The sequence below is a fragment of the Caloenas nicobarica genome, chromosome 4 (genome assembly GCF_036013445.1).
Source record: "Caloenas nicobarica isolate bCalNic1 chromosome 4, bCalNic1.hap1, whole genome shotgun sequence".
NCBI classification, from domain to species: Eukaryota; Metazoa; Chordata; class Aves; order Columbiformes; family Columbidae; genus Caloenas; species Caloenas nicobarica.
The window spans coordinates 31258791-31284939 of record NC_088248.1 but is presented as its reverse complement, the minus strand read 5'-3'; the positions used below and the strand labels follow the sequence as shown (position 1 = coordinate 31284939).

General features: G+C 40.6%; 1 protein-coding gene across 4 annotated transcripts; it reads right to left on the bottom strand.

The window, feature by feature from the left end:
• Window positions 1-1520: 1520 nt before the first annotated feature.
• On the bottom strand, window positions 1521-24943 carry YTHDC1 (YTH N6-methyladenosine RNA binding protein C1). Of its 4 annotated transcripts, XM_065633422.1 has the most exons (18): window positions 24851-24943; window positions 23192-23326; window positions 20826-20927; window positions 19778-20103; window positions 19293-19647; window positions 16983-17072; window positions 16431-16484; window positions 15720-15814; window positions 13701-13809; window positions 13483-13600; window positions 12287-12371; window positions 9986-10152; window positions 7386-7468; window positions 6101-6137; window positions 5969-6008; window positions 5802-5864; window positions 4107-4241; window positions 1521-3411 (listed from the first exon to the last, which is right to left on the bottom strand). In XM_065633422.1, the coding sequence occupies exons 1-18, from the start codon at window positions 24876-24878 to the stop codon at window positions 3187-3189; spliced, it is 2247 nt and encodes a 748-aa protein (XP_065489494.1). In that variant the 5' UTR covers window positions 24879-24943; the 3' UTR covers window positions 1521-3186. The 4 variants fall into 4 exon arrangements, with proteins under 4 accessions (XP_065489494.1, XP_065489495.1, XP_065489496.1 ...); XM_065633423.1 differs by lacking the exon at window positions 16431-16484; XM_065633424.1 differs by lacking the exon at window positions 23192-23326 and having other exon boundaries at window positions 1522-3411.
• Window positions 24944-26149: the final 1206 nt, after the last annotated feature.

Here is a 26149-nt window from a genome sequence, read left to right as displayed (position 1 = left end):
GGTTCCGAGAATGGTAACTGCTGCTTTACCATTTCAAGTTTATTTTGGTATAGTTCATAAATTCAGCCTTCCCTGTGTTGTACTGTGAGCCCCCAAATCTGAAAGTAGTCTCCTCACCTTAAATCTGCCTTCTCCTATAATAGGTCTTTCCAGATTAGACAGTGAAGCTAAAATCACAGACTGCCAAAAAGGGCCAAGATGATGAAAAATTGGGAGATGCAAGGGGCTGGTAAAGGCTGGATCATCACTTTTTTTACAAATGCACTGACTATTTGGGGAGTGAGCAGAGACCAGAGTCCCAAAACCAGCAGGGAAACTACTTTTCTGAGAACCATTTCTCTTTTCCATTCAGTATATGCTTAGAGTTGTGCTGCACAGGCCATCAGTCATGCTGCAGCACTACAGGGGTGTGAAAACAGCTTCTGTGTGGCAGCAGCTTGCCCATCTTAACCCACAAATGCCTCTGAGCTACATTAACTGAGGAACGCAGGAAAACCTCTAGAGATGGAACTTGCCAACAAGTAACACCACATGTGTGAACGGTGTAAAAGTCCCTTGCCTTGCCTGAAATGGTGGGAGGGAAAATAATGCTGCTCTTGGCTCAGAAAAGAGTGGTAGTACATGCAGAACTCCTGAAATTGTTCACGGTGCACTTACTAATGAAAACTTAATAAAACAATGCTAGTTCAGCCCTCCTGTTCCAGGTAAGGTTATTCCACAGCCATGCCAGCTTACTCAAGAAAGAACTTGCTCAAATTTTAATGGATGTTTGCTGTATAATTGTTTTCAAAGAAAACAGGCTAAGAAAACATGTTAATTTGCTTTAATAATAAAATTACTATGTTAACTTTTTATTGGTATTGTCAATAGCTTCAGCTTCAGGGCTGCTTAAATATCTTCATACAAAAGCTAAATAGAATTGCTTCCAAACTGAAGACGGGTTAGAACAAGATAGCTCTTAGAAGTGGTTCTCATGGTAATATCCAGTTCTCGTACATTGTTCCTATGGTGATGATGGCATGATACGCAGACATATGCATAAAAAGCAAAGCAGAACAGCACGACATTTATGGCCCAGATCTGAAAGGTTCACAGAGCTGGGTCCCTAGGTTCAGCTCTATAGCACACTGCATCAATAACAGTACCCACTGTCCAGCTTCTGCAAGCCAAAGATTTGCTGAGGGTGTTGGTTCTGTCAGAAGGCCAGCAAAGCTCCCAACATACACAGTAGACACTGGTCCCATCAGGATAACACAGGGCACAGCAACAGGATAGCAGGAATAAGCTGGGCAGAGAAAATGCTCTGCAGTTACTTCAAGGAGGTGCTTCTTCTCTGTAACTTACTCAGAAATTTGGCTTCGCTACTACTGAATTAAAAAAAAATTAAAACCACCAACACCCGCCCCCCCCCCCCCCTTCTTTATCTACAGATTCTAGAAAGCAGAGAAAGTCAAAGAATGAAGGTGGTTAATGATGAATTCTTCTAGTTAAACACAGGACACATACGGAATTTGATAGATCTAATTCTATTGTTAACAGGCACAACTCTCAGTGCATAGTAAACCAATTTGAGGAACCCAAACATGTTCAACTTCTTGTAGTGTTTAAAAAAATCCCAACAGACTTGCACACTGGAGGTCAAACTTTTTGCTTAGCACATGTAGGTGTTAACTACAGCTGTGTAGACTAAAGCATACAGACCCCATATTATTGTTAGATCTAAAAAACATTTTTCCACAACTGTCACACTGTGGCCAACTGCATATTGCAGTTTATAAACAGCTGCAGCACTCAGCTCTCTGGTGTTGGGAGGAAGCACATGTGAAACCTGGCTTTGTTACACGAGAAGGTACTGAACAAAGGTTATGAAGAAGTCCACTGATGACATGCTACCCATACAAGTTTTGCAGACTAGGAAATCGCTGAAGAAACTAAACAACTTCCACTACAAGTTTTACTTTGCCTTTTTTCCACAGTTTTACCATTGGCATGTAGAGTCAGGTATTTCCTAGTTAAGAGAAATAACAATTGACAAGGTAATCTCTACAAAGAAGATGGGGTACGAGTCTGGAAGTCGCAGGACTAATGCACTCCTGGCAGACAAGAATGACTATGGCTGAGGACAACCTATCAATAGGTCAAAGATCATTTGATTAAATTAAACATGTAGAGCCTTAATAACTCCGATTATCTGCAGGAGCTGTAAGTAGCTACTTCGCTGTGGAAACAGAAAAGCAATTACCTTTAATTTCAGCCATCCTTTTCCTAAATTCAGACTTCAATTTCACCTATCACAAGACCCTTTAAACTATTTTTGAACGCAAATAATTCCCTAGAACTGCCAGAATCTATTAAAGCTGGCAGGCTTAGAAGACCCAAGAAACCCAACCTGGAGTTTTAATCATTTGAATAGTTACCAATTTATTTTTATATATATAAAAAATGGTAGCAATGTAGAATACAGCAATATTTTTCTAGTTCCACACACGCAGGTTGTGAACATTCCAAGCAACGTGTACATTTTAGAAGGAGACTAGACAAGAGAATTGACCAAAATGTTACTGAACATGGGAAGATTTTTAAAAAAAGGTTAAAAATTAGATATCAATAGTGTAGTCTTAATATTGCTTTCATCACTGAAGACTGAAAAAACACTTGACTTTACAGACAGGGTTAAAAACCAGGAGGGAGTTGGGGGGACAGAAAAAAAAAAGGCTGCTACAACACTGCCATACAGTCAAAAAATCATACTTCAATATTTGCATACTTGATAGCAGCATTCTCCCACTGAACCATGTGAAACTACAGGAAGAAAACATCAAAGCAAAAAAAAAAAAAAAAAAGAAGGCAGTTATCTATCAGTATTCAAAAACTGAGAATGAAGTCACTAAGTAGATGAACGCTTATTGAGAATTAACCAATATCTACATTCTTAGCTGTTTCCCGTTCTGCTCCAACAGAAACATCAAGTTGCATGTCAGCTTTGTGCATTTTATTTTTGGCCGATTTGAGTTTTTCCAGTTCATAGTTCACTGCATGCTTGGAATAGAGAGGGTCATTATAAATCCTTCTACACAACGAACTTTAAGTAGACAGCTGAAAATAAAATGTACTACTTGTAAACACACAAAAAAATACAAGCTTTTTTTTTTTTTTTGTTTCAAGTGAGCACTGGGTCCAGGTAGATTATCTTCGGTATCTACCTCTTTCGCCTCTGTCTCTGTCCCGGTCACAAATTCTCTCCCTCTCCCTTTCCCGATCACGACCTCTGTCACGTTCTCTGTCTCTTCTGTTATCTCTAGGGCGGTCCCGTTCCCGCTCTCGGTCCCTCTCTCGGGGCCTGCTCCTCCTACCGCTGACAACTGCTTGTGTGCGTCGAAGAAAGTCGTCTACCCTCATGTCGTAGTCGTGCTGTGATGAAAGGACAGCTCTGTTTATTTTCTTTCCCAGATTAAAATACCCTCCCTTCCCTTATCCACAGAACTGCCCGTAACTCTTGGGAAAGCCCAGTATTAAAAAAAAAAAAATTAAGTCCACCATCCACAAGCACAAGTTTCTTCTTTCATCTTCAGGGCAGCACCATGTCTGTGCTTCCTCTGTGCAGAAGCTGAGGTTCAAATGCCAGATACCAGCAGCAGACCCAAAAACTAAGCAGCCTTCAAAACCAGCTAATAGAAAGTATTTAACCATCTGCTCTGTTTTTTGATGCGCCCGTAAAAAGTTATAAAATACAAACTTCTCTGCTGATAATGTAATTTGCTGTGCATGAGTGCAAGCAACATCACAGGCATGTCCTTATTCAAAGTGGGCTTCAGCAGGAAAAGTTCACATGGAAAATGGTTGAAAGCCATGTTAAGCAAACACTTCAGTTTCCGGGAATTTGGCACTTCTCCATCACCTGGGAGAGAGAGAGGCTTTTCAAAGATGCTAGAGGCCTCTAGTTGATCCAAATAACTGATTTTTACAACGAAAACTAAACTGCACTTTTAAAACCTTTATTTTCAAAGTCAACAAATCTCAGGTTAGGCTACATCTGTACCCAATTCTTCCTGCTCCCCCTCTGGCCTGCACACTTGCCCCCCACCTTTGTCTTTGTGGATACTTACTACTCGTTTGTCCCTGTATCTTGCATCATGTGGTATAGGGTGATGTCCTGAGTAAGGAGGGTGAGCCTGAGGTGGAGGCGCGTGGTGTTGATAGTAAGTGTGGTGTGGTGGCTGCTCCATACCCGGATATGGTGGCTACAAGGAAAGTTATAGGAGGTTTGCTGAGTGCACCCAAACAAGGGAATGCATGCAAGGCTGAGCGCTGGGAATTAAGAGCAGAGGTTACTTTCATTCGGATAGAAAACATGACACCCAAATATATCTGATCACAGCCTCCTAACTGAATAGCAGAATATTTTCATGTTGCCTTCGTGGAAGTTTGGCCAACACCCTCTTCAAACCCCAAACATATCTGCCTCAAAGTTATACAGTAGATTAACTTCAGCTACTTAAAAAACCAAAACCAAACCAACCACATTTAAGATCTATACATATAGAATATGAATTTCATCCAAACTAGTGAGCTCTTACAGAAACAAGTCTTTTCAGTGCTGTTCCTTATGAATACATTCCTATCTTAATTGAACAAACTTACTTGGCAAGAAAAATTATTTGACTAAAGGCTAGCAGATTTTTTTTTCTCTAAAACAAGACATCTCTTGGCTCTTCCATCTTTTCAATCAGCAAGGCCTTTCTTTCCCGTATTACTGGAGCATCTCTGCCTGTGGTGTTGTTCAAAAATGAAGTAGGTGGAAGTGCTAGATTTTAGGATGACTACTTGGACAGCATGGAGAATGGGTAAGAGAGGGAGAAAACAGGGTAGTATCTAGAGGCCTAGCTGGGTTTGTAAAACCATTTTCCTCCCAGTCTGACCCATTTGTTCACTTCCTTCAGTGATGACAAACCAGAGTTGTGTTTCAGCTGAGAAAGATGAGAGGCTATAGTAGCATCTCCACATCCAGTGATGCCTTTTGCTCATTCACAGTATAGACAAGAGCCAGAAGACTCATTATAGTTATTCGAAATCAGGACTCTCAGGGCCAGAATTACCAAGTATAATCAAAGTAACTAGTTATAATGACCATTCCTCCTGACAAATAGAAGGCAAAATCACAGCTGAATATAAGCATGAGTGAATTATCTGTTAATTTCCATGTATGTGGTGCTATACACATGTACTTGTACATGTGCTTATCTGACTGGGAAAAAAGTGCATTCCAGCGGAGGGTGCAAAACAGCAAGACTTATTCTCATTCTGCTGTGCAGTACATTCTGCTGCTTTCCTGCATGTGTCACTGCCACAGCCAAAAGCAAGCCACTGCGTAACACTAGAACGTCAAGCTGCTCCACGAGCCTCTGCAGCAAGTCCACCTCTTTGATGCATTTTTTGCTTGAAAGAAAGCCTATTACTACGAGTATTTAGTGGAATATGGAATTTTATCACACCCTCTTGTGTGAGCTAAAGGAGGGCTCTGCTGTTTCCTCAGGGCTTTCAGTTTCTCATAGGTTTGAATCAAGTCAGATTCCTGCTGCCATATGGCTTACTAGAATGCTGGACTACTGCCAAGAGCTAAGTAAATTACAAAATACTTGACATAAATAATTTTTATCCTAAACTTTTTATGTAGTTACAGCAAAGATACATTTTAGGAAAAGGGAAGAGTTGAGCGCAGATCCGACTTTCTAGGCTCCTTCAGTGGGGAACAAAAAAAGCCATATTTTACAGAGAAAAAGTGAATTCAACAAGACACAAACCATTCCTTGCCATGGTGGTGGTGGTCCCATGTTGTGGAATTCCCTCACGTAATCATTGTAGGACTAAAATGAAAGACAGTAATATTAATATTTGTGATGTGTGTTCTTTGGAAGCGCTGAAAGCTGAATATAAAAAGTTCTCCCAAAGTCCTCATGCATCAACTTACCCCATTTAAAAATACATCTCGTCGAACTCCTGAAAATCGTCTGTTGGGAACAAAAATTTGTAGAACTAAATCCAATTTATCCATACAGACAAGTCACCAGGGCATAAAATGAATAGCATGAACACACCTTACCTGTCTATTTCGGGATATCTGGGATCCTTTATATACCCTGTTCGAACATCAAGCAGTATTAATTCAATTTACCATCTCGCGTTAACAGTCTTAAAAAAATATACTCATTAGAAACTGTCCTTTCATTGTGCCAGCTATAAAGTTGTATCTACCTAGTATTACCCTCTGTTTCACGATAACTCTCAAAAACTTACAACTTCTTACAGACAGTACAGAAAAATAGCATAATATGGTAACAAAAAAATAATATAGATATATCCATAGGAACTTTCACACAGTACAAATATGCATGGGGTTATCTGTGCAAATAAAGACTTGAATTTTAGCCAAACGAATGGGGAATGCCCACAAGCTTGAAGGGTATGGTCCCTTGGCAGTCAGCACAGGGCTGTAACTATTTATTAGCCCTGTATTCAACAGAATCTGCTCATCTGGCCAACTCTTAGAGCTGATTCCTAATAGGTTTTGGAAAGTCAGGGAGCAGCAACACTTTTTTTCCATCCAAGAACACAGGCTTTGCAGTGAAGCTGAACAAATGAGGGCAGGTTCTTAAGAAAGATTTAGAAATCTACTACTGAAGGAATGGCATATGTATTTCTAATAGCAGTGAAGCGACACTCAGTAGATGACAATTTGGTGACATTTTCTTTATAATTGCTTTCTGAAAAAAAAATCTGCACTATTACTAGTGTTGTTGCTGCATTACCACAGCAAACATTTCTTTCTAGAGAACAAGAAAATCCCTTTCTCAAACTCACCATTAGACCCTCTTGTAAAATGCAGTGAAACTTCCCTCTCCCTTCCTCATCTCAAGCTTGTAAAAAAGAAAATTCTCTCTGAAACCATAATTGAATATCATCTCTAAACACAGGCTGCTAGTCAGGCACTCTCAGCTGACTTTCCCAGTGGGAAATTTCTGGTGAACATTTTAATTTGATGATTTGTGCACTGACAAGTAGGTCAAACCAATTCTTGTGTCCTCAAGCATTTCAAACCAGCCCACATTAACAAAACGCTTGAGAGGATCACTCACAACAAGCTACACAATTCTGAGGCTCTTGAATGGGCTCAGTCTAGATTAACTCAGCTCGCACTCTCTCAAACCAGCGAAACTGTGTCACCAACTTGTGCGAGAGGTGGGTTAAACCAGCAGGCAGCACTTGGGACAATTCCCATTTTTTCTATCCTAGTCATAACGATATTTACTTTTTTATTTATGAGGATACACTAAAAGAGAAAACACTTGTGAACTGGTGCACAGAAATCTTCATAGTAAGATATTAACCTGGTCTTTGGTGAAACTCAGGGGGATAGTCAATCCTTGGTTTCTTTCTGCTGTTATGAATATCATAATCTTCTGGTCGACGCCTACACAAATTAGATATCAGAGATTAAACAAAGTTGCTTGGAGCATTCGTCACAGCAGAATACCTCACAGGAATAGCTTGAGCTGCCCAGGATCTCCATTTAATCATTCTGAATTCCAGCTGCTTCAAAACGTTCTACAGCTTTAAATTTGAACTTAAATAATCAAGAACAACAGTCTGATTAAACACCCTCCACTGTCACTTTCTGGCTAGAGGAACTTTGGTAGTTAAGGAAGGAAGTCTACCCCACTGTACCTTCGCACCAAACAAACGGTAACAGATTTGTCTAAAATAAATTCAGACTTAAGCTTTAACATCACACTTTCCACATTACATTTTTAAACAACCTATTGGATAATGGAAGAATTTACAGAACTAAAGACAGTGAAAATAGATGGCAAAATATATCACTACAGTCAGAAGACATGGACATTGCTGTATTTGCTAGCTATGGGGTAAAAGGTTTAGTTCCATAACATTTATAAATAAAACTCTGCATGCTTTGTGAAATCACCTCTTTCACTGTAGCTTTTCTAACTGGGTAGGCCAATAACATTACTTCTAACAATTTCTGTTCTAGGCAATTTACTTCATTGGTGCCTTTTACAGAAAGTTTAAGAATGCTTAGGAGTCCTAATAATTAAAATAATTGGGGCTCCTTTCAACACAGCCAGCTCTTTTCTGGAAAAATGCTATCTTTAAGAACTCAGGGAGGAAGTTTGCTTATAAAAGAGCTACATTCCGGTTGCTGTTATGTTTATTAAAGAACTGGCTGCTGATTTTGCTCCATTGAGGTACACGAACATTAATGGGAGACTCCAATGCTAACACAACAGTGTTTCTCAAAACAAAGCAGCTGCAAATTCATTCCCACCCCCACCCCAGCAACATAATTCCTTACGACAAAGACAAGAAATTAACATTTTCTAGAATTGCTTAATTACTATGCAATTTGCTCATTGAACAATAAGCTCATGTAGCTTTTAGTTTTATAAAAAGTCATTTCTCCTCCCCCTTCCCAACTTCAGTATTTAAAGCCCACCATACCCAGTTACTAATATTTTTTAAATGAAAGCAGATTCTTTACTATGAGCAAAAAGCCCCAAAACTAAAACATTTGCATCTACAGCAAAATCAGATCAAGGAAAATAAAAGCTGGTGTAAAGAATAAACATACCGCTTTCTTGTAGTTTTGAGAGTGCATTTACGACCGGTATAAAATATGATAGAAACAGTTCATATAGTAGTCCAACTACTGACTTTAAGCTGTAAGCCACACACATAAATGGAGGCCCTGGCAGGCTTGAGAAGGTGTGGTGGTGTTAAATGTATAGTTTGCAGTCCATTGCAAAACCTTCACTTGTATATACTGTATTGCACTGGAAACCTCTTAGCTTAACTTCAAAAGGCATCTCGGTGTTCAGTCCTTTAAAGCCAAAGAAAGGGGGGTGCTGCCAGGTTTCCTCCTACCTACTTGTTACAGTGTCCTTTTTTTTTTTAAGCTCAAGGAAATGGGGACTCTTGTTGGGTATCTGTACCTACCACAGGACATTTCCACAAAGAGGAAACCTAACCAAAGGTTTCAGCCCAAACCATACATCAGTCTGTATGCAAAGTGGCTACACAGGGAAAAGATGTTTGGCAGAATGGCCAATATCAGTTCTTTGCCAAGACTTCTCCAATCCTGTAACAAGTTAAACCCCCTTTTTTTCTCTGGAAAATGATGTTAAGTTCATATAGCAGTGATCAATAACCATGTCGATCCTCTAAAAACACTTTAAGTCCACAGGTACTGCCAGCATCTGGAAAGGTTGTATAAACAGACACAGCAACAGCCATTCTTTTTGGTTTGTTGCCGGGTCTCCAAGGGCCACTTGATCCCTTTTGGAAAGAACCTACTGTTGGCAGAAGCTCAGCAAGATGTGTGAATTCAGTGGTTACCATGTTAGAGAATATTTGGCAATGGGGTTAACACATCACGGTGACACAATTTGAAACAGTCCCAATAATGCTCCTCTTGAATATCAAAATAACTTAAATATTTTATCCCCAAAATGAGGCGGCATCTTCTGCAAAATTCTAAGTGATCCTTATAAAAGTCCCATATTTGATAAGGCTTATCTCCAGAGACACACCTGAAAGAAAAGGCTTTTACAAGATATTAACACATTTTTGGCATATAAATATTTCCTTTTTTCCATCTAGCCTGCTCATAATCAAGCCAAGGTTACCTACAGCTAGCATTACACATTGCATTATCTCAAGAAATGATCTAGTCTAAACTAGACAGCACTTTAAGAGCTTTTTTCTGCAAAAGGAAAGATCCCCATTTTCCTCTTGAAAAATGACAGACTGGGGAACCATGTGAAATCCTCAATGAAGCCACAAACTTGTCCATGCAGCTTGATTTGAGGATTTTCTCTCTTCTTTATCGCAGGGAAAGCTTTGACGAATCATATTCCTCCATCACGTTATTCTGATACATGTGCCTATTATCAGTCCAAAGAACGTTTCTAACCTTCCCACATCCCGAATGGGGTCTCGACGGGATGGGCGTCCTCTTGATCGGGGTTGTGAGTGCATTCTTCTCTTGTGCCTCATTTTATGAATGACTTGATATAAGTCAATGCTTTCATCAGGAGGGAAGAGAAGACAAAGTTGGGTTCCACATTCCGGCTCAATTTCCTAGAATTAGTTAGAAGTTCAGTAGTGGTTTATAAACCAAAGAAATTTAACTCTCCCCAAATACAGTGACAACAAACATTTTAAAAGAAAAAAAAAAGACACTTGGAAGAGATTTCAGTATCACTAGACACAGAGCAAATTCACTTACATTACCTTTCACTCTTTAGGAACTACTTAGAACTTTCATAAAATAGTCCAAAACTTGGGGCAACCATATCTTCCCATGAGACATACAGGCCACATCACTGTTTGCTACAAAATTAGAAGACTGTTTTTCATTAAAGAAAATTATCACCTATTACAGAGAGAAAAGTGACACACGTAGGAAAAAAATCCATCCCAGCTTCATATATAAAGCCATGGCCTGATGAAGTTGTCTATTACTGCTCAAAAATGAGTTATTCAGTCTCTGATAGGTCCACAAAAAACACTAGCTCAATGCTCAACAGCAGTCAAAACAAGCAAATTGTGTGTTCAGAATTATTAGGAAAGGAACAGAATGAGAAAAACATTATATCACAATGAAAGTTCATGTTCCACCCACACCTTAAATACCAGGTGCAGTTCCGATCTCTTCATCTTAAAAAAAGGAAGACAGTAGAAAAGAAAAAGCTTCAAAGCAGGGCACCGAGGGTAACTGAATGAGGGCAACAATTCCTACATGCAATGACTGAGCAGGTTGGGTCTCTTCAGCCTAGAATAAAAGAGGAATATGTGGGGTACATGCGACAAGATGGATACAACAGGAGTGTCCGACGACATGAGTAGCCTGGAGAAGAGAGGCACACATCAATTTGTTGACTCCCTCTTCTGGTACAAGAACTCGGGGCCACCAAAGGAAGCTATCAGCAACCAGGTACCAAACAATCCAAAAAAGCGCTTTTTCAACCTGGTATCTTGCAGGCCTGGGGAACACCTTCCCAAAGGACGTCATAAATGCAAGAAGCTCGGTGTACATATCCTCAGAAGAGGGATCCATTCAGGGTTACACAAAATGTAAATGGATAAATAACAACTACTTTGGGAAACAACCAGAGTTGAAAAGCAGGGAGAGCAAGCACCAGACAATGTCTGCCCAGTACCTAACAGTACAGCAATTTCATGAATGAATACTAAACCCCACATTCAGAACCCTACAGTGAAGTGAACAAAACATTAAAAAGAAAATCAACTTCCTTAACCATGCAACAGAAACAAAGTTAATTCACTTTTTTTTAGAGGTCATACTAAATTAAAAACAAGACAGAAAATACCGTTTTACTTCTGTTACCCAACAAACCATTGTCTATGGGCAAAATAATGCACAGAGTTTACATTTTCCAGACAGTATGGAGATTAAGTAGCCTCCCATCTTGGCCTAAGAAAGTAGAACTGTTGATGCTGGGTTACTTGATGACAGCAGCACTCTGGTATGTCTGACAAGACAAACAGCCACCTCACTTACAACTTACTTAGCATATACTTTATAATGGTAGAATCAATGCCCTAAGCAATACGGCAGATAAAAAAAGTGCAACACAGAACACAGCTGGAAACACCAGAACTTGTTGAAAACTGATGCTATATAGGTTTGCACACCATATAATGCAAGGCATGTTACATTTCAAACTCAAAATATCACATAGCTTTCAAGCACCAAACACTGTTTATCACAAAAATGACAATAAAATTGGCACCAAGGATTCATAGAATGGTTTGCGTTGGAAGGGACCTTAAAGCTCATCTAGTTCCAACCCCTCTGCCATGGGCATGCACACCTTCCACTAGACCAGGCTGCTCAGAGACCCATCCAGCCTGGCCTTGAACACTTCCAGGGATGGGGCATCCACAGCTTCTCCGAGCAGCCTGTTCCAGGGCCTCACCACCCTCATGGGGAAGAATTTCTTCCTTATAGCTAATCTAAATCTGCCCTCTTTCAGTTTAAAGCAATTAACCCATGTCATATCACTACATGCCCTTGTAAAAACATGTTGTCTTCCATTGCCTTCTTCCCCAACAACATTCAAAATAAGCTGAGTGCCTTTGTCACAGAACTACAAGTAACCTATCTAAAAAGATTCCAAAACTTCTGTACATACAAAGCTGAAAGCAGGCACTAGAAAATGTGGGTTACAGAAAAGAAAAATTAACAAACCTGTCCGTCACGTCCAATCTTTACTGGCTTATGTTCATTCCAAGGGTTGGTCAGGTGAGCAGACTTAGTGAACGGCAATTCACGCCTAAATATGCAAGTGGCATAATTTATAGTTTTGCTTCTATTTTTTGTACAACAAAAAACTAAAAATGCATACAGCAGGACATTACATATAGAAAAAATCCTGTTACCCTTTGAACTGTAAAGTCTCTGAATTAATGTATTAGTACATATTATGTATTAGTAACAGAAGAATTAAAGATTTCACTTTGAATTATTCCAAAACTAACTAGTGTAGTCCACCCTACAACAGCCTATCTTATTAAAGAGTTGGGGTTTTTTTGCCTTTGTACAATATTGAGAACATGCTTGCTTATTATCTCACCACCTGAATATGCTGACCAACCTCTATGTGAGCTGGTAGCTCACCCTAGCGACTGAAACAAATCCCTGAGCATGTGACCTAACTATGAAGCTAAAACTGCTTTGAGTTGGAGGCTGGAGTCAGCAACTTCCAGAGGACCTTTCCAACATAGATTTTTCTATAATTCAAAGCATCACCTTCCCTGTATTTAGTCTTTCTGCCAGCACAAGTGCTTGTGCAACCATGCAATTTATCTTACAGGTGTGATACAGCCTGTTTTCTTAAGAAAGGTTTAAAACCTTTTCTCTAAGACCTGCTCAGTTACATCAATGAACATACTGCTCGCGTCCAACGTATTATGCAATATCTGTACTATTTCATATGTTATTTTAGAGTAGTAGCATTTTCATTCAGTCAGACGCCAAGATGTCACATGAGGACAGAACTGTCCTTACAGGATTTTTTTCCCTGTTACCCGCAGGTGTATATCTAAGCGAGCAGCTGTTTCTACTCAAAGACTTCAGAATATGGTCTTCTGTTTTCAGTGCAAGAGATCAGTGAAAGAGCACAATCAAGTGTAAAAAAAAAAACCCCAAAACGCTAGTTATTTGTCTACATTTAAAAACCCCGTATTTTCTACAGTGCATATCAGGTACAGATCTGAGTTCCAAACTCAGTAACATGGTGGTGTGAATTTGGGGAAGTTAGAGGACAGATGATCGGTTGCATCAGGTTTTCAAAAGGAAGCTGGTGGCACTCAGGTGAGTAATATATAGAAATTACATTATAATGCCTTGTTACTAAACAGCAACGTAAACAAATAATTATTTACCTGCAAATCCAGTCAATTTTAAAGACACCTCCCAACATTTTTGCATTCATTCCTGCAGGCAGCACCCAGTGTATGGGTGATCCTCCATGATGGGACTCTGAAGACAGTCTTGCAAATCCTAAAGGATTTAATATGAATTGTAACAAAGACACCACAGAAAAGATATTGCAGATAAAACTGACTTTCACTTACCTCGATAATAGTGCACTTTTCCTTACCTTGGAATTTGCCACTCTCTCTTACAGAAAATATCAAAATAACACTCCTCGCTGATCTAAAAGCAGCATTAAGTTTCTTCTCATTCACTGGAAGTGTTGACCATACTCCCTAAAACAAAAAAACCCCACCCCACCCCACCAACGAAACGTAAGAGTTAATCTCAAGTGATTTAGCTAGCAAAAGTACATAGTAGAGATGACAAAACCAAGACCAAACAAGTGGTTTGAGATAAAAGATAATGGAAAGCAAAAGGCATTGCTAAATTCAGTTCCTTCAGAAAATATTTTTAGTCTGCCCCATGATAAAACTTCTAAAGCACTGGCTTTTCAACCTTTTTTTGAACACTGCAGAAGCATTTAGACCACCTGTAAGACTTCAGTTGTAATGACAACCATGGGCAGATATATGAAAACATTTGTCTTTAGTATTTTAGTCGATGTTTTAAGTGACTTTGGGAGTTCATGCATTATATAATATACATAAATTATGAAAAACCAGCAGCATTTATACTGAAAGGTGGGCAGGCAGACTTCAGTAACCTTCTTTGTATGACAGGTTTGTTAAAGACAGCTTGCAGACTTTAAAATTCTTTTAGAGAAAGGTCAGAAAGATGAAAGTCACCCAAGCGATGTTTTAAATTGGCAAGACAACTCCAAGCAGTTTGTTCAGCCTTCCACATCCCCACCTGCTAATTCTTACCTTTTTCACCAGTCACATGCAGCCATGCACAACAAAACCCAGTCTGGTTTAGGGTATCAACTGAGCTGAGCTACAGAATTACCAGCTTGCTGTGTTACTCTTCAGCAAGATCAGCTCCCTAATCCACCTCTCTGGGCAAACCCAGAGGAGAAGTTTATGTTGGTTTAAGATGTTGAAACTTCAGCCTTAGAATATGATCTAGGAGCTACCAGATGAAATGTTCCTCCCTTTCCTTTTTTCTTGAAGACGTGTTCTCATGTCCTACTCTGTGCTCAGATTAGTGCTTGCCTGACCCTGACAATTCATTAGAGTCATGAGGGAACTATATGTTTTTTCCAGTTATTATACTAGCTGTCCGTCAGCTGTATACTGCTTTAGGCTGCTTGTGAAGCCCTGCCATGAACTAGAACAACTTACTACATTGGCACGACACAAGAGCCAGTTTCAGGAAAGTGCAGAGGCAAAGCAGCAATGCCTGTACACTGAGAAACAATGCACCTGCTCCAAGAACTTTAGGAATAAGGACACTGTTACAGCCCCAAGCCTGGAAGCACAGAAAATATATACTCCTCTAGAGACCTAAAGCAAGCAGCAGTCAGAATGGTGTTCACTGCACATACCAGACCTAAAGCCAAACCTGTCCAAGAATTTTAAGATGCATTTAATCAGTTTATTGCTAGAAAATCTTCATTAATAGAATTATCTACTCTGCGTATATTGTGTAAGAGCAAATCAGCTATTTTCTCTAGAAGCTGTTCCGAACAACACACGCAAAAACAAAACCACCGGAGTGGCCTAGTGCCATTCCTCGCAGCTGAACTCCCCTGCTCTGGAATTCCCCCAAAGAGCTCCCTCACACCAGCACTGCCAGGCATATATTTCTGCAATAAGGCTTCAGATCCCTGAATCAACTGAAAAAAATTACTTTTATAGCATGAACCCAAAGCCAAAACCACCTTCCGAAGCTGCTGACAGTACAGCAATATGCACACAGGTACCGATGAAAGGGAGAAAATGCCATCACAGCATTCCCAGTGTAGGTTGGCCTAGGGCATTATCCAACAGATCGAGGCCCCTTTTTAACTCTACTCTTGTCAAGATAAAAGACTGATGGTCTAGAAGTTTTTCTAGGCTACAGTGGAAGCAGCATTGCAACTCCTGAAGAATCAAGGAGCAGTAGCTTTCATCCTTGCCTCTACCAAGATCTGAGTGATGGTATACATGATATTGATATATGATGCATACATCAAAATGCTTTTCTACAGTAAAGGGGATGTGTCTGAAAACAAAGCAATCAGTTTGAAGAAAGTTCAACATACCTTTGCTTTAGCAAGTGATACATTTTCATGGTTATTACTCTTGATGAGGAAGAATCTTGCATCTTGGAGAATGTATTTAAGTTTACTTGTTTGGTCTGAAAAAAACCAAAAGTGTCTAGTAAGCTGAACTGTATATGTTTACAGTTGTCAAAAACGTTGCTTTGAGTGTAGATATTTGTTTGCTTCCTTTGAAAATACACTGTATCCCACCCAGTTCCCACCTACATTATTATAACAGTCAACCACCCAACTTGAAACTTGAAGCCTAAGCCGTAGAGCACAAAATACCAGGGGAAACCAAATCAAAACTAAAACTCAGATAGTCAGGTAAAGAAAAAAATAAAATAAAATCAGCACGAGTCAGTGATGTTCCGATATACAGGACTCATTTCCTTGCTTAAGAATCTTTGTACGAATACTGCATAACATTTCGTAACAACACAAGTCATCCAAGAAAGCAAGCTAAAACGTTCCTTTTTTCAGATTTAAGTACTTTATTTTTTGCTCTGCTGCCTCTGCAAGGAGTGACTGAACTTTTTGCATCTTGCTCTCAAGACATGCAAGAGCAGCTCAAGATTCATTTGTTATGCTCAGAACAATTACGTGCTCAAACTGATTTATATCGGAACATTACTACTTAGAGGTAATTTAATGAATACAGACAATGGCTTGCTATGGGGCATGCATTAAAAATTCAAATTTAAATGATACCTTTTTGGACAGCACGAACGGAAGATGATAATTTCTCATGCTTCTTTTCTGAACCTGTGTTTAGCCAAAGCACATTTGTTCAGATTGAGCCTTAATAGAGATAATATACAATTTCTACAGCCTTGTCACATACAATTTTCATTCATGACAAATTATGCTTTCTGGCGCGCACCCACACACACAAAAAATACTATTCAATGTGCACGAGTGTTTTGGTTTTTTGGTTTTGTTTTTGGGTTGTTTGGTTTGGGTTTGTTTGGTTTTTTAAAATAGTATTTGAACAATTTCCTACTCAGAAAACTAGTCACTGAATCATCATCTTCCAAGTTAAAAAAAAAAAGTGAAAATTCCACTTAAGCAACAGAAGAGCATTAAAGTAACAAGGAAGCCTACTTCCCCCCAAAAGTATCCACACACAACATGCCAGAAGTCAATACCAAATTATACAAAGTTATATACCCCATAAATCTCTACAGCCAGCTATGCTCGTTTTAGATTACACGTTAAGATTTGACGCAAGTCGGGATGACATGCAATAAAAGGAAAGAATACCTGCATACGATTCTGACGCAGAACTTCCGCTTCTGTCGAAAACAATTGGAGAGATACCTCTAGCTCTCTTCCTCTCCTTCTTTTTCTCATCTGCAAAACACCCATAACAAATAAAAACAATATTTTAAACAAGTGGTAGGCAAAATCGAGATAAAAAGCACTCAGGCAGGAAAATAACGTATGTAATGGTCCAGTTAGCATTTGGTTTGCACGTGAAAATTTTGGTTGCAAAAACTATCACACACAATATAAGCAAATGTTCATTACTCAAGCTCTTCATTCACGAAATGAGGATGAACACTACTGATCTAGTAATTCTGTGCAATGTTTAGAGAATTAATTTCCTAGGTGTTTTAGTAAAGGTGGTTTCAGTCTTCTCTCCAGCTTTCAGGCAGATTCGCAACACAGAGTGCCTTTGTAACATCATCTAGGTGTTCCTGCTCCACCGGGGGGATTGGACTAGATGATGTTTTGAGGTCCCTTCCAATCCCTAACATTCTGATTCTGCGATGGGCTTGTTTGCTCCAAGCTCAACAAAATAGCAAGAGGTATGAAAACAAAACACTGTGGCACACAGGCAATTATTTTCACACTCAAAGTAATTACTTTATACTACAGAGCTTTATAGAACAATCTAACAGCATCACTTGTCTTTAGGTTACACCTTTCTGTTCTCTAATTCCAAACAGCAGAGCTGAGCCAAAAAAAGGGCGCTATGTTAAGCAGAATGACCACCCATGGAGATTTCAGACAAGGAAGGTATACAAGAGAAATCTTAACAGGATTGCAAGCACCTTTCTTAAAAAAATCCAACACCTCCCCCGCCCCCCAAAACCAACAAACAGCCCAAACTGAAAGCATACTAGAGTTTCTCCACTGTACAGCAATTATAATACTGAGATCACCTTTTTCAACGCTTACTTGCTCCAAGCCCTTTACGTTTGCTTGTACAAAGACAACTAAGGGGAAACAGTTCAGCCACACTCAAAAGGTGGGTTTGTGTGAGACTGAAATCCTCCAAACAATGCAGAATTTACCATATTAACAGTTCCTATCTCTAAGTTAGGACCAGCTATATAACTGCAAAGCATTTGTTTCTAGTTTCTGCTTAAAACATTTCTTTTTTTCTAAGTTTTCCCTAATAGCTAATCATTTCAACTTAGGTTTAGATTTCCCATGCTGTAGGCAGCCACTAGGTTAGGGCTCAACTACCCTTCCCTGGGAGATGGTGCTTTTACTACACCAGTCTACCTGGTCGCTCACCTAGATGAACACAGAACAGCTTGACACCAGCTTAAAATCAACCGTATGGGAAACTAAGCCACAGGGGTGGGTGGGGAGATGGGGGGGAGGTTTCTTTTCCCAGGTAACAAGCAATAGGATGAGAGGAAATGGCCTCAAGTTGCCCCAAGGGAGGTTTAGACTAAATATTAGGAAAAACTTTTTCACAGAAAGGGTTGTCAGGCATTGGAACAGGCTGCCCAGGGAAGAGGTGGAGTCACCATTCCTGAAGAGGTTTAAAAGATGGGGAGATGTGGTGCTTAGGGACATGGTTTAGAGGTGGATTTGGCAGTGCGCGGGGGACTACAGTGGGTCCGTGGATTCCCTGACAGAGGGCACGGGAACAGAGATCAGCCTTGAAGATATTAAGGCCTACCCATGAGAAAGATGGGAGTAAAGGAGTATCCAGAGATATTAAGGTGTACCCGTGAGAGAGAAGGGATGTACCCATGACAGAGAAGGGAGTAGAAGAGTAACACTGATGATAGCAAAATTAGCCAATGAGATGTTACTGCTGTAACTTGTAACCAATAGTGAAGAGACACATGAATTGGTAAAAATGTACAAAAATGCACTTGTGGCAACAAATGGCATCTACTACTTTCATCCTGGAAGAACTTGGTCTATGTCATCTGTCCGTCTCAACCGCGACAGCAGTGCTGGGTTAATGGTTGGACTCGATGAGCTTAAAGGTGTTTTCCAACCTAAACAATTCTATGATTTTAAGATACCCAAGAAAATTCTAACTCTAACATTTGAACGTTGTTTGAGCATTGAACAGCAAAGCCAAAGCAATCAAGAACAATATAAATCTTCGCCATAGTAATCCTGATATCCATGAGTTCTTGTATAAGGTAATACTACTTTACAGCACAATTTTGCCTCGCCTATGATATTTCAGAATTAACATCTTACTGACTTGTGCTATATTAAGCCTTACTTTTCACATGGTCAGGAAGTGGTATATTTCCAAGTAGCCAAATTTTCAAGGGCAAGATATTTCAGACCAGCAGGCTAGATGGTACCTACCTGATGCATCTGAACCAGATGCAGATCTCACTGACCCATCTGTGAAAGAGGCGGATTCAGAATCGGAATCACTGGCTTCACTTCGTGTGTCGTAGTCATTTCCTTCCTTCTGATCTCGCTCATCCTGTTCGTACTCCTCTTCATCCTCCTCCCCATCTTCTTCCACCTCTTCATCCTCCTCCCCTTCATCATCTTCCTCTTCTTCCATTCCTTCCTCCTCATTCTCTGTATTGCCTTGTTCAGAAGAGCCGCTACTGCCAGTCTCATGATCTGAACAATATTCCTCAGAGTTCACCTCTTCTTTAGAAGAATGGCTGGATCTGCTTGGTCTTCTATCCACATCATGCCTGATTCTCTGATGTTTAAAGAAAAAGTGAATCAGCGCTCATATAACATTGTCAGGATGCACACAGTCCTAAGAGAATGTGCCTTATAAAAGCCTCATATAATTGTTTAATTTAGAAGGCAGCGAGAACATTTAGTACCTCTGAGGCATCTGGTGTAGAAGATTTGGCCCTTCTGTCAATATCCCTCTTCCTCATGCAAGTTTTTTCTGGTTGTCCTTTATAGGGTTCCCTGGAACTGCTCGACATGCGCGTCTTTCGATCGCCCTCTAGGCGCTTGTTTCTGTCAGATCTCTGATACTCCTCAGTCTTGTATTCCGATACTGGCTTTCCTTTTGTACTCACTAGTCTCTTGTTATTGCTAACTGATGAACTAAGAGGCTTTGGCATCATCTGCCTCGACGAATGCACAGGTTTTTGTCTCTTGCTTTCGGCGTTTTCCATCCTGTCAGTTTTTCTTTTTGAACCTTAAATACAAAGAGATACCAAGTTCAATGTTATTTTGTACATCAAACTAAAAATTGTGCAGAGACTCCCACTTTCTCTACTTTTGGTAATTCCCGCATTGCAGTCATACATAGCATCTTCCAGTTTTAAGCTTTGTGACAACACTCAAAACAGTGGATGTTTAAAACATATATATTACTTTAAAAGAGCAACTAATCCTTTAAGGCTGGGGTGTCAAACAACTCCTGCATTTATACAGTCCTAAAGTTACATTCGGCCCTATGAAGGCAACCGCAAGGCTGCTGTGGCCCTCAGTGAAGATGAGTTTGACACCCCTGCTTTAGGCTTTGGTAGGTGCTTTCCAAATTCTATATATAGAAAGGCTACATCAAATGCTTATTGGATTGGCCTAAAGTCAAATTGACAACTGAGTTGGAATCAGACTTTGGGATCCCCTTGGTCCATTTCCATTTAACTGAACCAAAAAGTGCCGTCATTTTCTCACAGCAATTACATTCACAACAAGCCAGATTCGGCAACTGCTTCTGAGACAAAAGGAAACCTCATTAAATGTTTGTTCGGAAAATCAGGTTAAAAAGCAGATGCCCGTGAAATAAAGAGTTTTCCGGAACTCTTTGAATCAGGTTACAATATCTGCTACTTCAAAGACTCTAATCTGACTAGGACAGATGTTTCTTACCATTTACATTCCTGTAGGACATCCACTACCAAAGTCACCTACCCTTTTTCTCACTTTTATCTTGCTCGCTGTCAGGGTTATACAACTCATCGTCTTGGTCAGGAGCATCAGTCAAAATGTCGTCCAGAACATTGAGTTCACCATCTGAAAACAAACCAAGAGAGTTTTAAACAGACTATAAAAAGTCTGAAGATGTAAACTACTGTAGAACTAATATTTACAAACCCAATACAAACCCAACAATAAGGTTACACATCTGCCGCAAGGCAAAAATTAACGTCTTCTGGATTTATTTCCACAATTTCAGTTGGAAGGATCAAGCAAAATCAATAAAAGAAATCAAGTACATCACAGGATCCATTTAAACCTCTGAATAAGGTCTAAGTCGGCCCATGTCACACTAGCTTTGCAGAGAAGCTGACCTACAAATGAAAGCTTAACAAAAGAGCCTGTACAGAATTTGAGAAAAAGGAGATGTCAAGATAGCCTGAGTGCCATAAGCAAAGAGGAGGGACCTCCCTCATCAAAATCCTGAAGAACTTGCGCCTTAAATTATTTTCCCTCCCACCCTGCTATTTTTGTTTTAATTGCTGGGTTAGGAGAGCGAATTTTGAGGTTCCCCTACAAGTAGAAAACATGCAACAGGGCAAATTAGGAAGAACATAAGCTAGATCACTCCACTGACAAAGTGGAAAGTAGTAGCTATTTACTGCATAATTAATTCTGAGCTGCTCTGAAAAAAACACCACTATTAATTCACCTTGATAAAAAGAGCAAAAGTTTAAGAAACTTTGTGCTAGAAGCAGTAAATGGCCACACTTGGTCACACCACTTTTAGAACTTGTCATCGTTTCTGACCCTGTTTAACTTTGTCTGAAACCAACAGGGATACGTGGCAATTCTGGCAGAAGGATTCATCATCATCTAAGACAGCAGATCTATATTCCCAGGACATTAAAAATAAGAGTGGGCTAAGTCTAAGCATGTAAAGGGAAAAATAATAGAATAGGTATTAATTTTAGAATCTCATATTTATTCTCCTAAACTCTGCAATTCTTACTTCTTTCCACTTTATATTACTAAGATCGATTCCATTTTCTGTGTTCAGGAAAGCAGAGCAAACTCCAAGGATTCAACTAGTTGACAGTATCTGTAGAAGACGCATCGTACAATATTATAAAGCAGTGGGTAAGGACTCCTGTGCTGGCTGAATTCAGGGTAAAGCAGCAAACGAAGTCCTCCACAGTTTGGCAACTTGTCTATCTCAAAATCTTGAGCTGTGCCACAGGAGAAGTTTTACAGCTCGATATAAAAATAAAAAGACACAATCCACACCAGAAATAAAAGTTAGTAGTATTAGAATTGTATCTCTACTATCTAATAGCCAATCTGAAGTGAGCCTGCGTGCCAGCTTTCCTGCTGGCTTTTCTCCACATTCTGCATGGTGGGGGAATGCAGAAGTGGTCCCTGAACTGCATGATTGCTGTAGCTGATCCAAAGAGAGTGGTGCAGAGAGAGGAGGATCAAGCCCTTCCCTGGCAGTTTACAGTTAGAGGGCATTGAAACATAACAAGAAACTCTGTGACAATTCTCTTGGAAACAGAGCTTTATGTTTGTAGTTTGTATACCTATATATCCACATCAAATATTCTTGCTGTTACTGATGAGAAATATAAGGGTCAGATTCATGGCTGTGCAACTGCTAAACACAGGCTGCAATTCCCTGGCTTGCATTCTGCTGGCCCACGGACAACTAGGCAAGTTAAGAGCAGAAGATTCTATTACTGGAGACTAATGAAAAAGAGGTGCACTAGGCTTAGAATATCAAACATATTGCCCAGACCATACACAGTGAACCTTAGCTTTGTCTCCTTTTTGGTGAGGCAGCAGCACACTCAAGTAAACTACATTTAATCTAGCTGCTGCAATATCATTCGGAGATGTTAAGACTCATGTATCAGCTGGTTCAGAAATAAGTGAGAACATAATCAAAGTTTAATGCAATAAGCAAGTCTCTGGAATAAGCAATACCCTCTGATAAATCCCCTCCAGGTGAGATGGGCCTGATTTATAATTGAAACTTCAAAAAAGTATTCAGAAGACAGAAGCAGGAAGGGTCATTCCCCCCAACCCCCATCCCTTCTGTAGATGCATCCATCTGATTTTAAAATACTTTTTTAGACTTATTTAGCATTGTGGTGATGCAAAAAGGGCAACCTGAACACAGAGTTCCCATCTCTCGCTCGCATCAGTTATACTACTCAATTGACTTTGACAGGACGATTCCACTCACTGAACGGCCACTGTTAGTGTTCAACCCGATGAGCAAAATTACCTCAGAGAAATCAAGGTAAACATCAGGAAACATATAGAAAAAGAAGAAAAACAGTAGAGGACAGATCTCTTACAGTTCATCACTGCCGACGGGTGAAGGTCCAAATGAGTCCTTTTCATTACAGACACTCCCAACTTGGCTCTCCTGCAACTCATCTTTTGTGGACTCTGGGGTGTGTTGGATCCTTCCATGAACAAATTTAACTCACCTGAAACAGCAGGAAAGTAACCTGGGGAGGCCTTTTTTCCTCTGCTGGCCATGAGAGTTAGATCTATTCAAGGAAGGCTCCAAGCAAGAATCTCATTTGGCAAACAGAGGGGATAAGACCAGGCGATTTCAAACTGAAACGGATTTATTTGCACTTCCTTTAAGCTGTGAAACAGCATTTCTCTTCCAAAAAGGAGCATAGAAATAACATATTTACAGGAGAAATAAGTTCAATTAGAAATAAATGTGCAATCACACCTACTATTCAGTTAGAATCAGCCCTTCATAAGACAGAAAATGAAATATGAAACAAAAAAATGTGTATTACTCATGACTTGGCCATGATCAGTGATTAAAAACCAACCTCAACAACAACAACAAAAACAACACAAAAATTAAAACTCACTGACACAAACAATGATATGAGTAGAAATTTACAAACGACAACACTAAACATTCCCTTTTCACTGCTCATCCACAGTGGAAGCTCATGTCTGTTTCAACACAACCTGATCACACCCTGCCCTCAAGAACCAAACACCAGAAATAATCTTGTTTATCAGCTCTAACAAAATCCACTGGGAATTTTCTGTGTGACTTAATTTCATAAGAAATATTAGGCACGACAAACTTTTACCACTCCAACATTTTATGGACACCTATGCTGCAGAAAAACTTGACACGAAAGGCCTTCCACAGAAACCCACAGCACCACAGTGATCCTTCACCTTTTTGATAATACTACCACCTGCATTAAGCACAAACCAACAGTATTCTACATCTAAAATTTATTTCTACTTCTTAAATGGACTATTTTGTGACAACTGACTCATACATCCTCATATACAGCAGGTGGATCACTTCAGCTTACACATACAGCCATGGGCTGCTCTAAGCATTCTGAATACGCATCACCCTGGAAACACTAAATTCTTTTAATTCCAATTTATTAACCCACAGCGCCCAGAAAGCGCAATCGACTGTACAAGGCCGAGAAAAAAATCCCACCAAAATAATATGATAGTGCCAGCTTCTGCTTGCTAAAGTAACTATGTCCCTCGCCAAAAAAATTATGCAGAAAATGCGACTAGGAATCTAAGCAGAAATAAGAGGCAGTAGATATTTTCCGCGAGAAGCTGCCCAGCAGCAACTCATGGATTATATCGTTAAACTTACTGCACACCAACTCATTCCGCTGCGGCTGCCCATGTCGCCTCGCCGCGGGCCCACAGCCGCCGGGGACCCGGCGTTACGGCCGCGATGGCCCCATCCCCTCCGCTACCCCAGGAGGCATCTTCCCACACGCCACACCTAAATGCTATAAAAATGTTCCTCGAAACGGGCCTCCAGGCCCCAGCGCCCCTCTGCTCTCCTCACAGACATCTCCCAGGGTGAAGGCCCAGAGTCAGCAACCAAGGAGGCCCCATGGAGGGGGGACAGCTCAGGCGGGGAGGGGTCCCCCCCCACCCAAACCATCCCCCCTGCTCAGGGCGTAGCGATTACCCCCACGGCTATAACCACGTACCTTTTTCCTCCCGGCTATCAGCCGCCATCCCGCCGCCGCCGCGACGCGTCCAGCACCTAAGATGGAGGCCGCCTCTTCCTGCGCGTAACGGCTCCCCCTTCCCGGCGTGCACCGCTTTGTTTACGCGCCGCACGTCAGAGGGCGCCGCGGGCGGGGAGAGAACGGGCGGCGAGAGAACGGGCGGCGCATGCGCGGTGGAAGGGGGCGGGGCCAACGGCGTGCTTATAAAAGGCCCGGCCCGGCGCGGCGGGCAGTTTGTTGAGGCGGCCGTGGTGGTGCCGGTTGGTTTTGGGCGGGTGGCTTGGTACCCGCGCACACCGTTTGTTGTAAGCGGCGGTGTGGGGCAAGAAAGAGGTTTCTGTTTCCCCTCAGCGTGAGGGAAGCCGCTGTCGCTCGGCGTCCTTGTGCTGTTCCGTGAGGCGTCGGAGCTCTTGCTGTGGGGCAGAGCAGCCGTGGCCTTCTGCGGTGTTAGGAGCTGCTGTTCCCCGGGTTTCCTCGGCTCTGTGAATCGCTGTGGTTCCCGCCAGGTGTGCCTGCGGCTCTTTTTTTTCAAAGCAAAATTTTTTTTTTTTCCTTGCACCTGGTGATGTTCAGCTTGTTTTGTAATATGTATGTTAAATATTAAACGAGTGTCTTTTAGCAATTTAAGTATTTTTTTAAAAGAAATTTGGGATTAGGGCATGTTTCTACCATAATTAAATGAAACTTGTTACCACCTTGTTGTAGTTACCCTTTCAGGCAGTTTCCGAAGAGGCCTGGCTGCTCAAGTGTCCTTCAGTAGTTTATTAGGGCTGTGTGTAACTTGCAATTATCAACTAAGACCTTGTTTTGTGCGCTGTGCTTTTAAAAATGCTATTAGCTGGTATGTTACAGTTATAAAAGCTTTACCTGCTTGCATTTTTTTAACTGAGGTAGGCTAATAGCTGTAAACTAAATGATAATTCTTGTTTTAAGGCTGCAAATCATTGCTAGAGTTGCCCTGATGGGTGCAGCTGGTGCACTCAGTGCCTCAGATTTCTCCCTCCAGAACAAGGCAGTTCCAGGATGTTTCACTTGTGATGTTTAGTGTGTTTACCTGTGCTTGCAGCATGGACAGGCTAATAAAAACATCTAGTCATCCATTGTTTAGCCTGACTAAAATATGGTGAGGAAGCACTTTTCCACATATCCTTTCCATTGATGAAGGCTGGAGTGCAAAAGGCAGTCTATAGCCCTGGTTGGTATTGTCTGTCTCTCTTCAGAAATGGAAAAGCAAAGCCTGAAAAGAGAATAAAAACATCCCCTGATAAACTGGAATAT

Excerpts from the sequence above, each read along its gene's own strand:
- YTHDC1 (XM_065633422.1), bottom strand. The coding sequence starts at position 24,878 with ATGGCGGCTGATAGCCGGGAGGAAAAAG. Across the intron at positions 15,815-16,430 it reads CGTTCGTGCTGTCCAAAAAG|ACCAAACAAGTAAACTTAAA; the intron begins GTATCATTTAAA and ends GGTTTTTTTCAG. Across the intron at positions 6,009-6,100 it reads AGATATCCCGAAATAGACAG|ACGATTTTCAGGAGTTCGAC; the intron begins GTAAGGTGTGTT and ends TGTTCCCAACAG.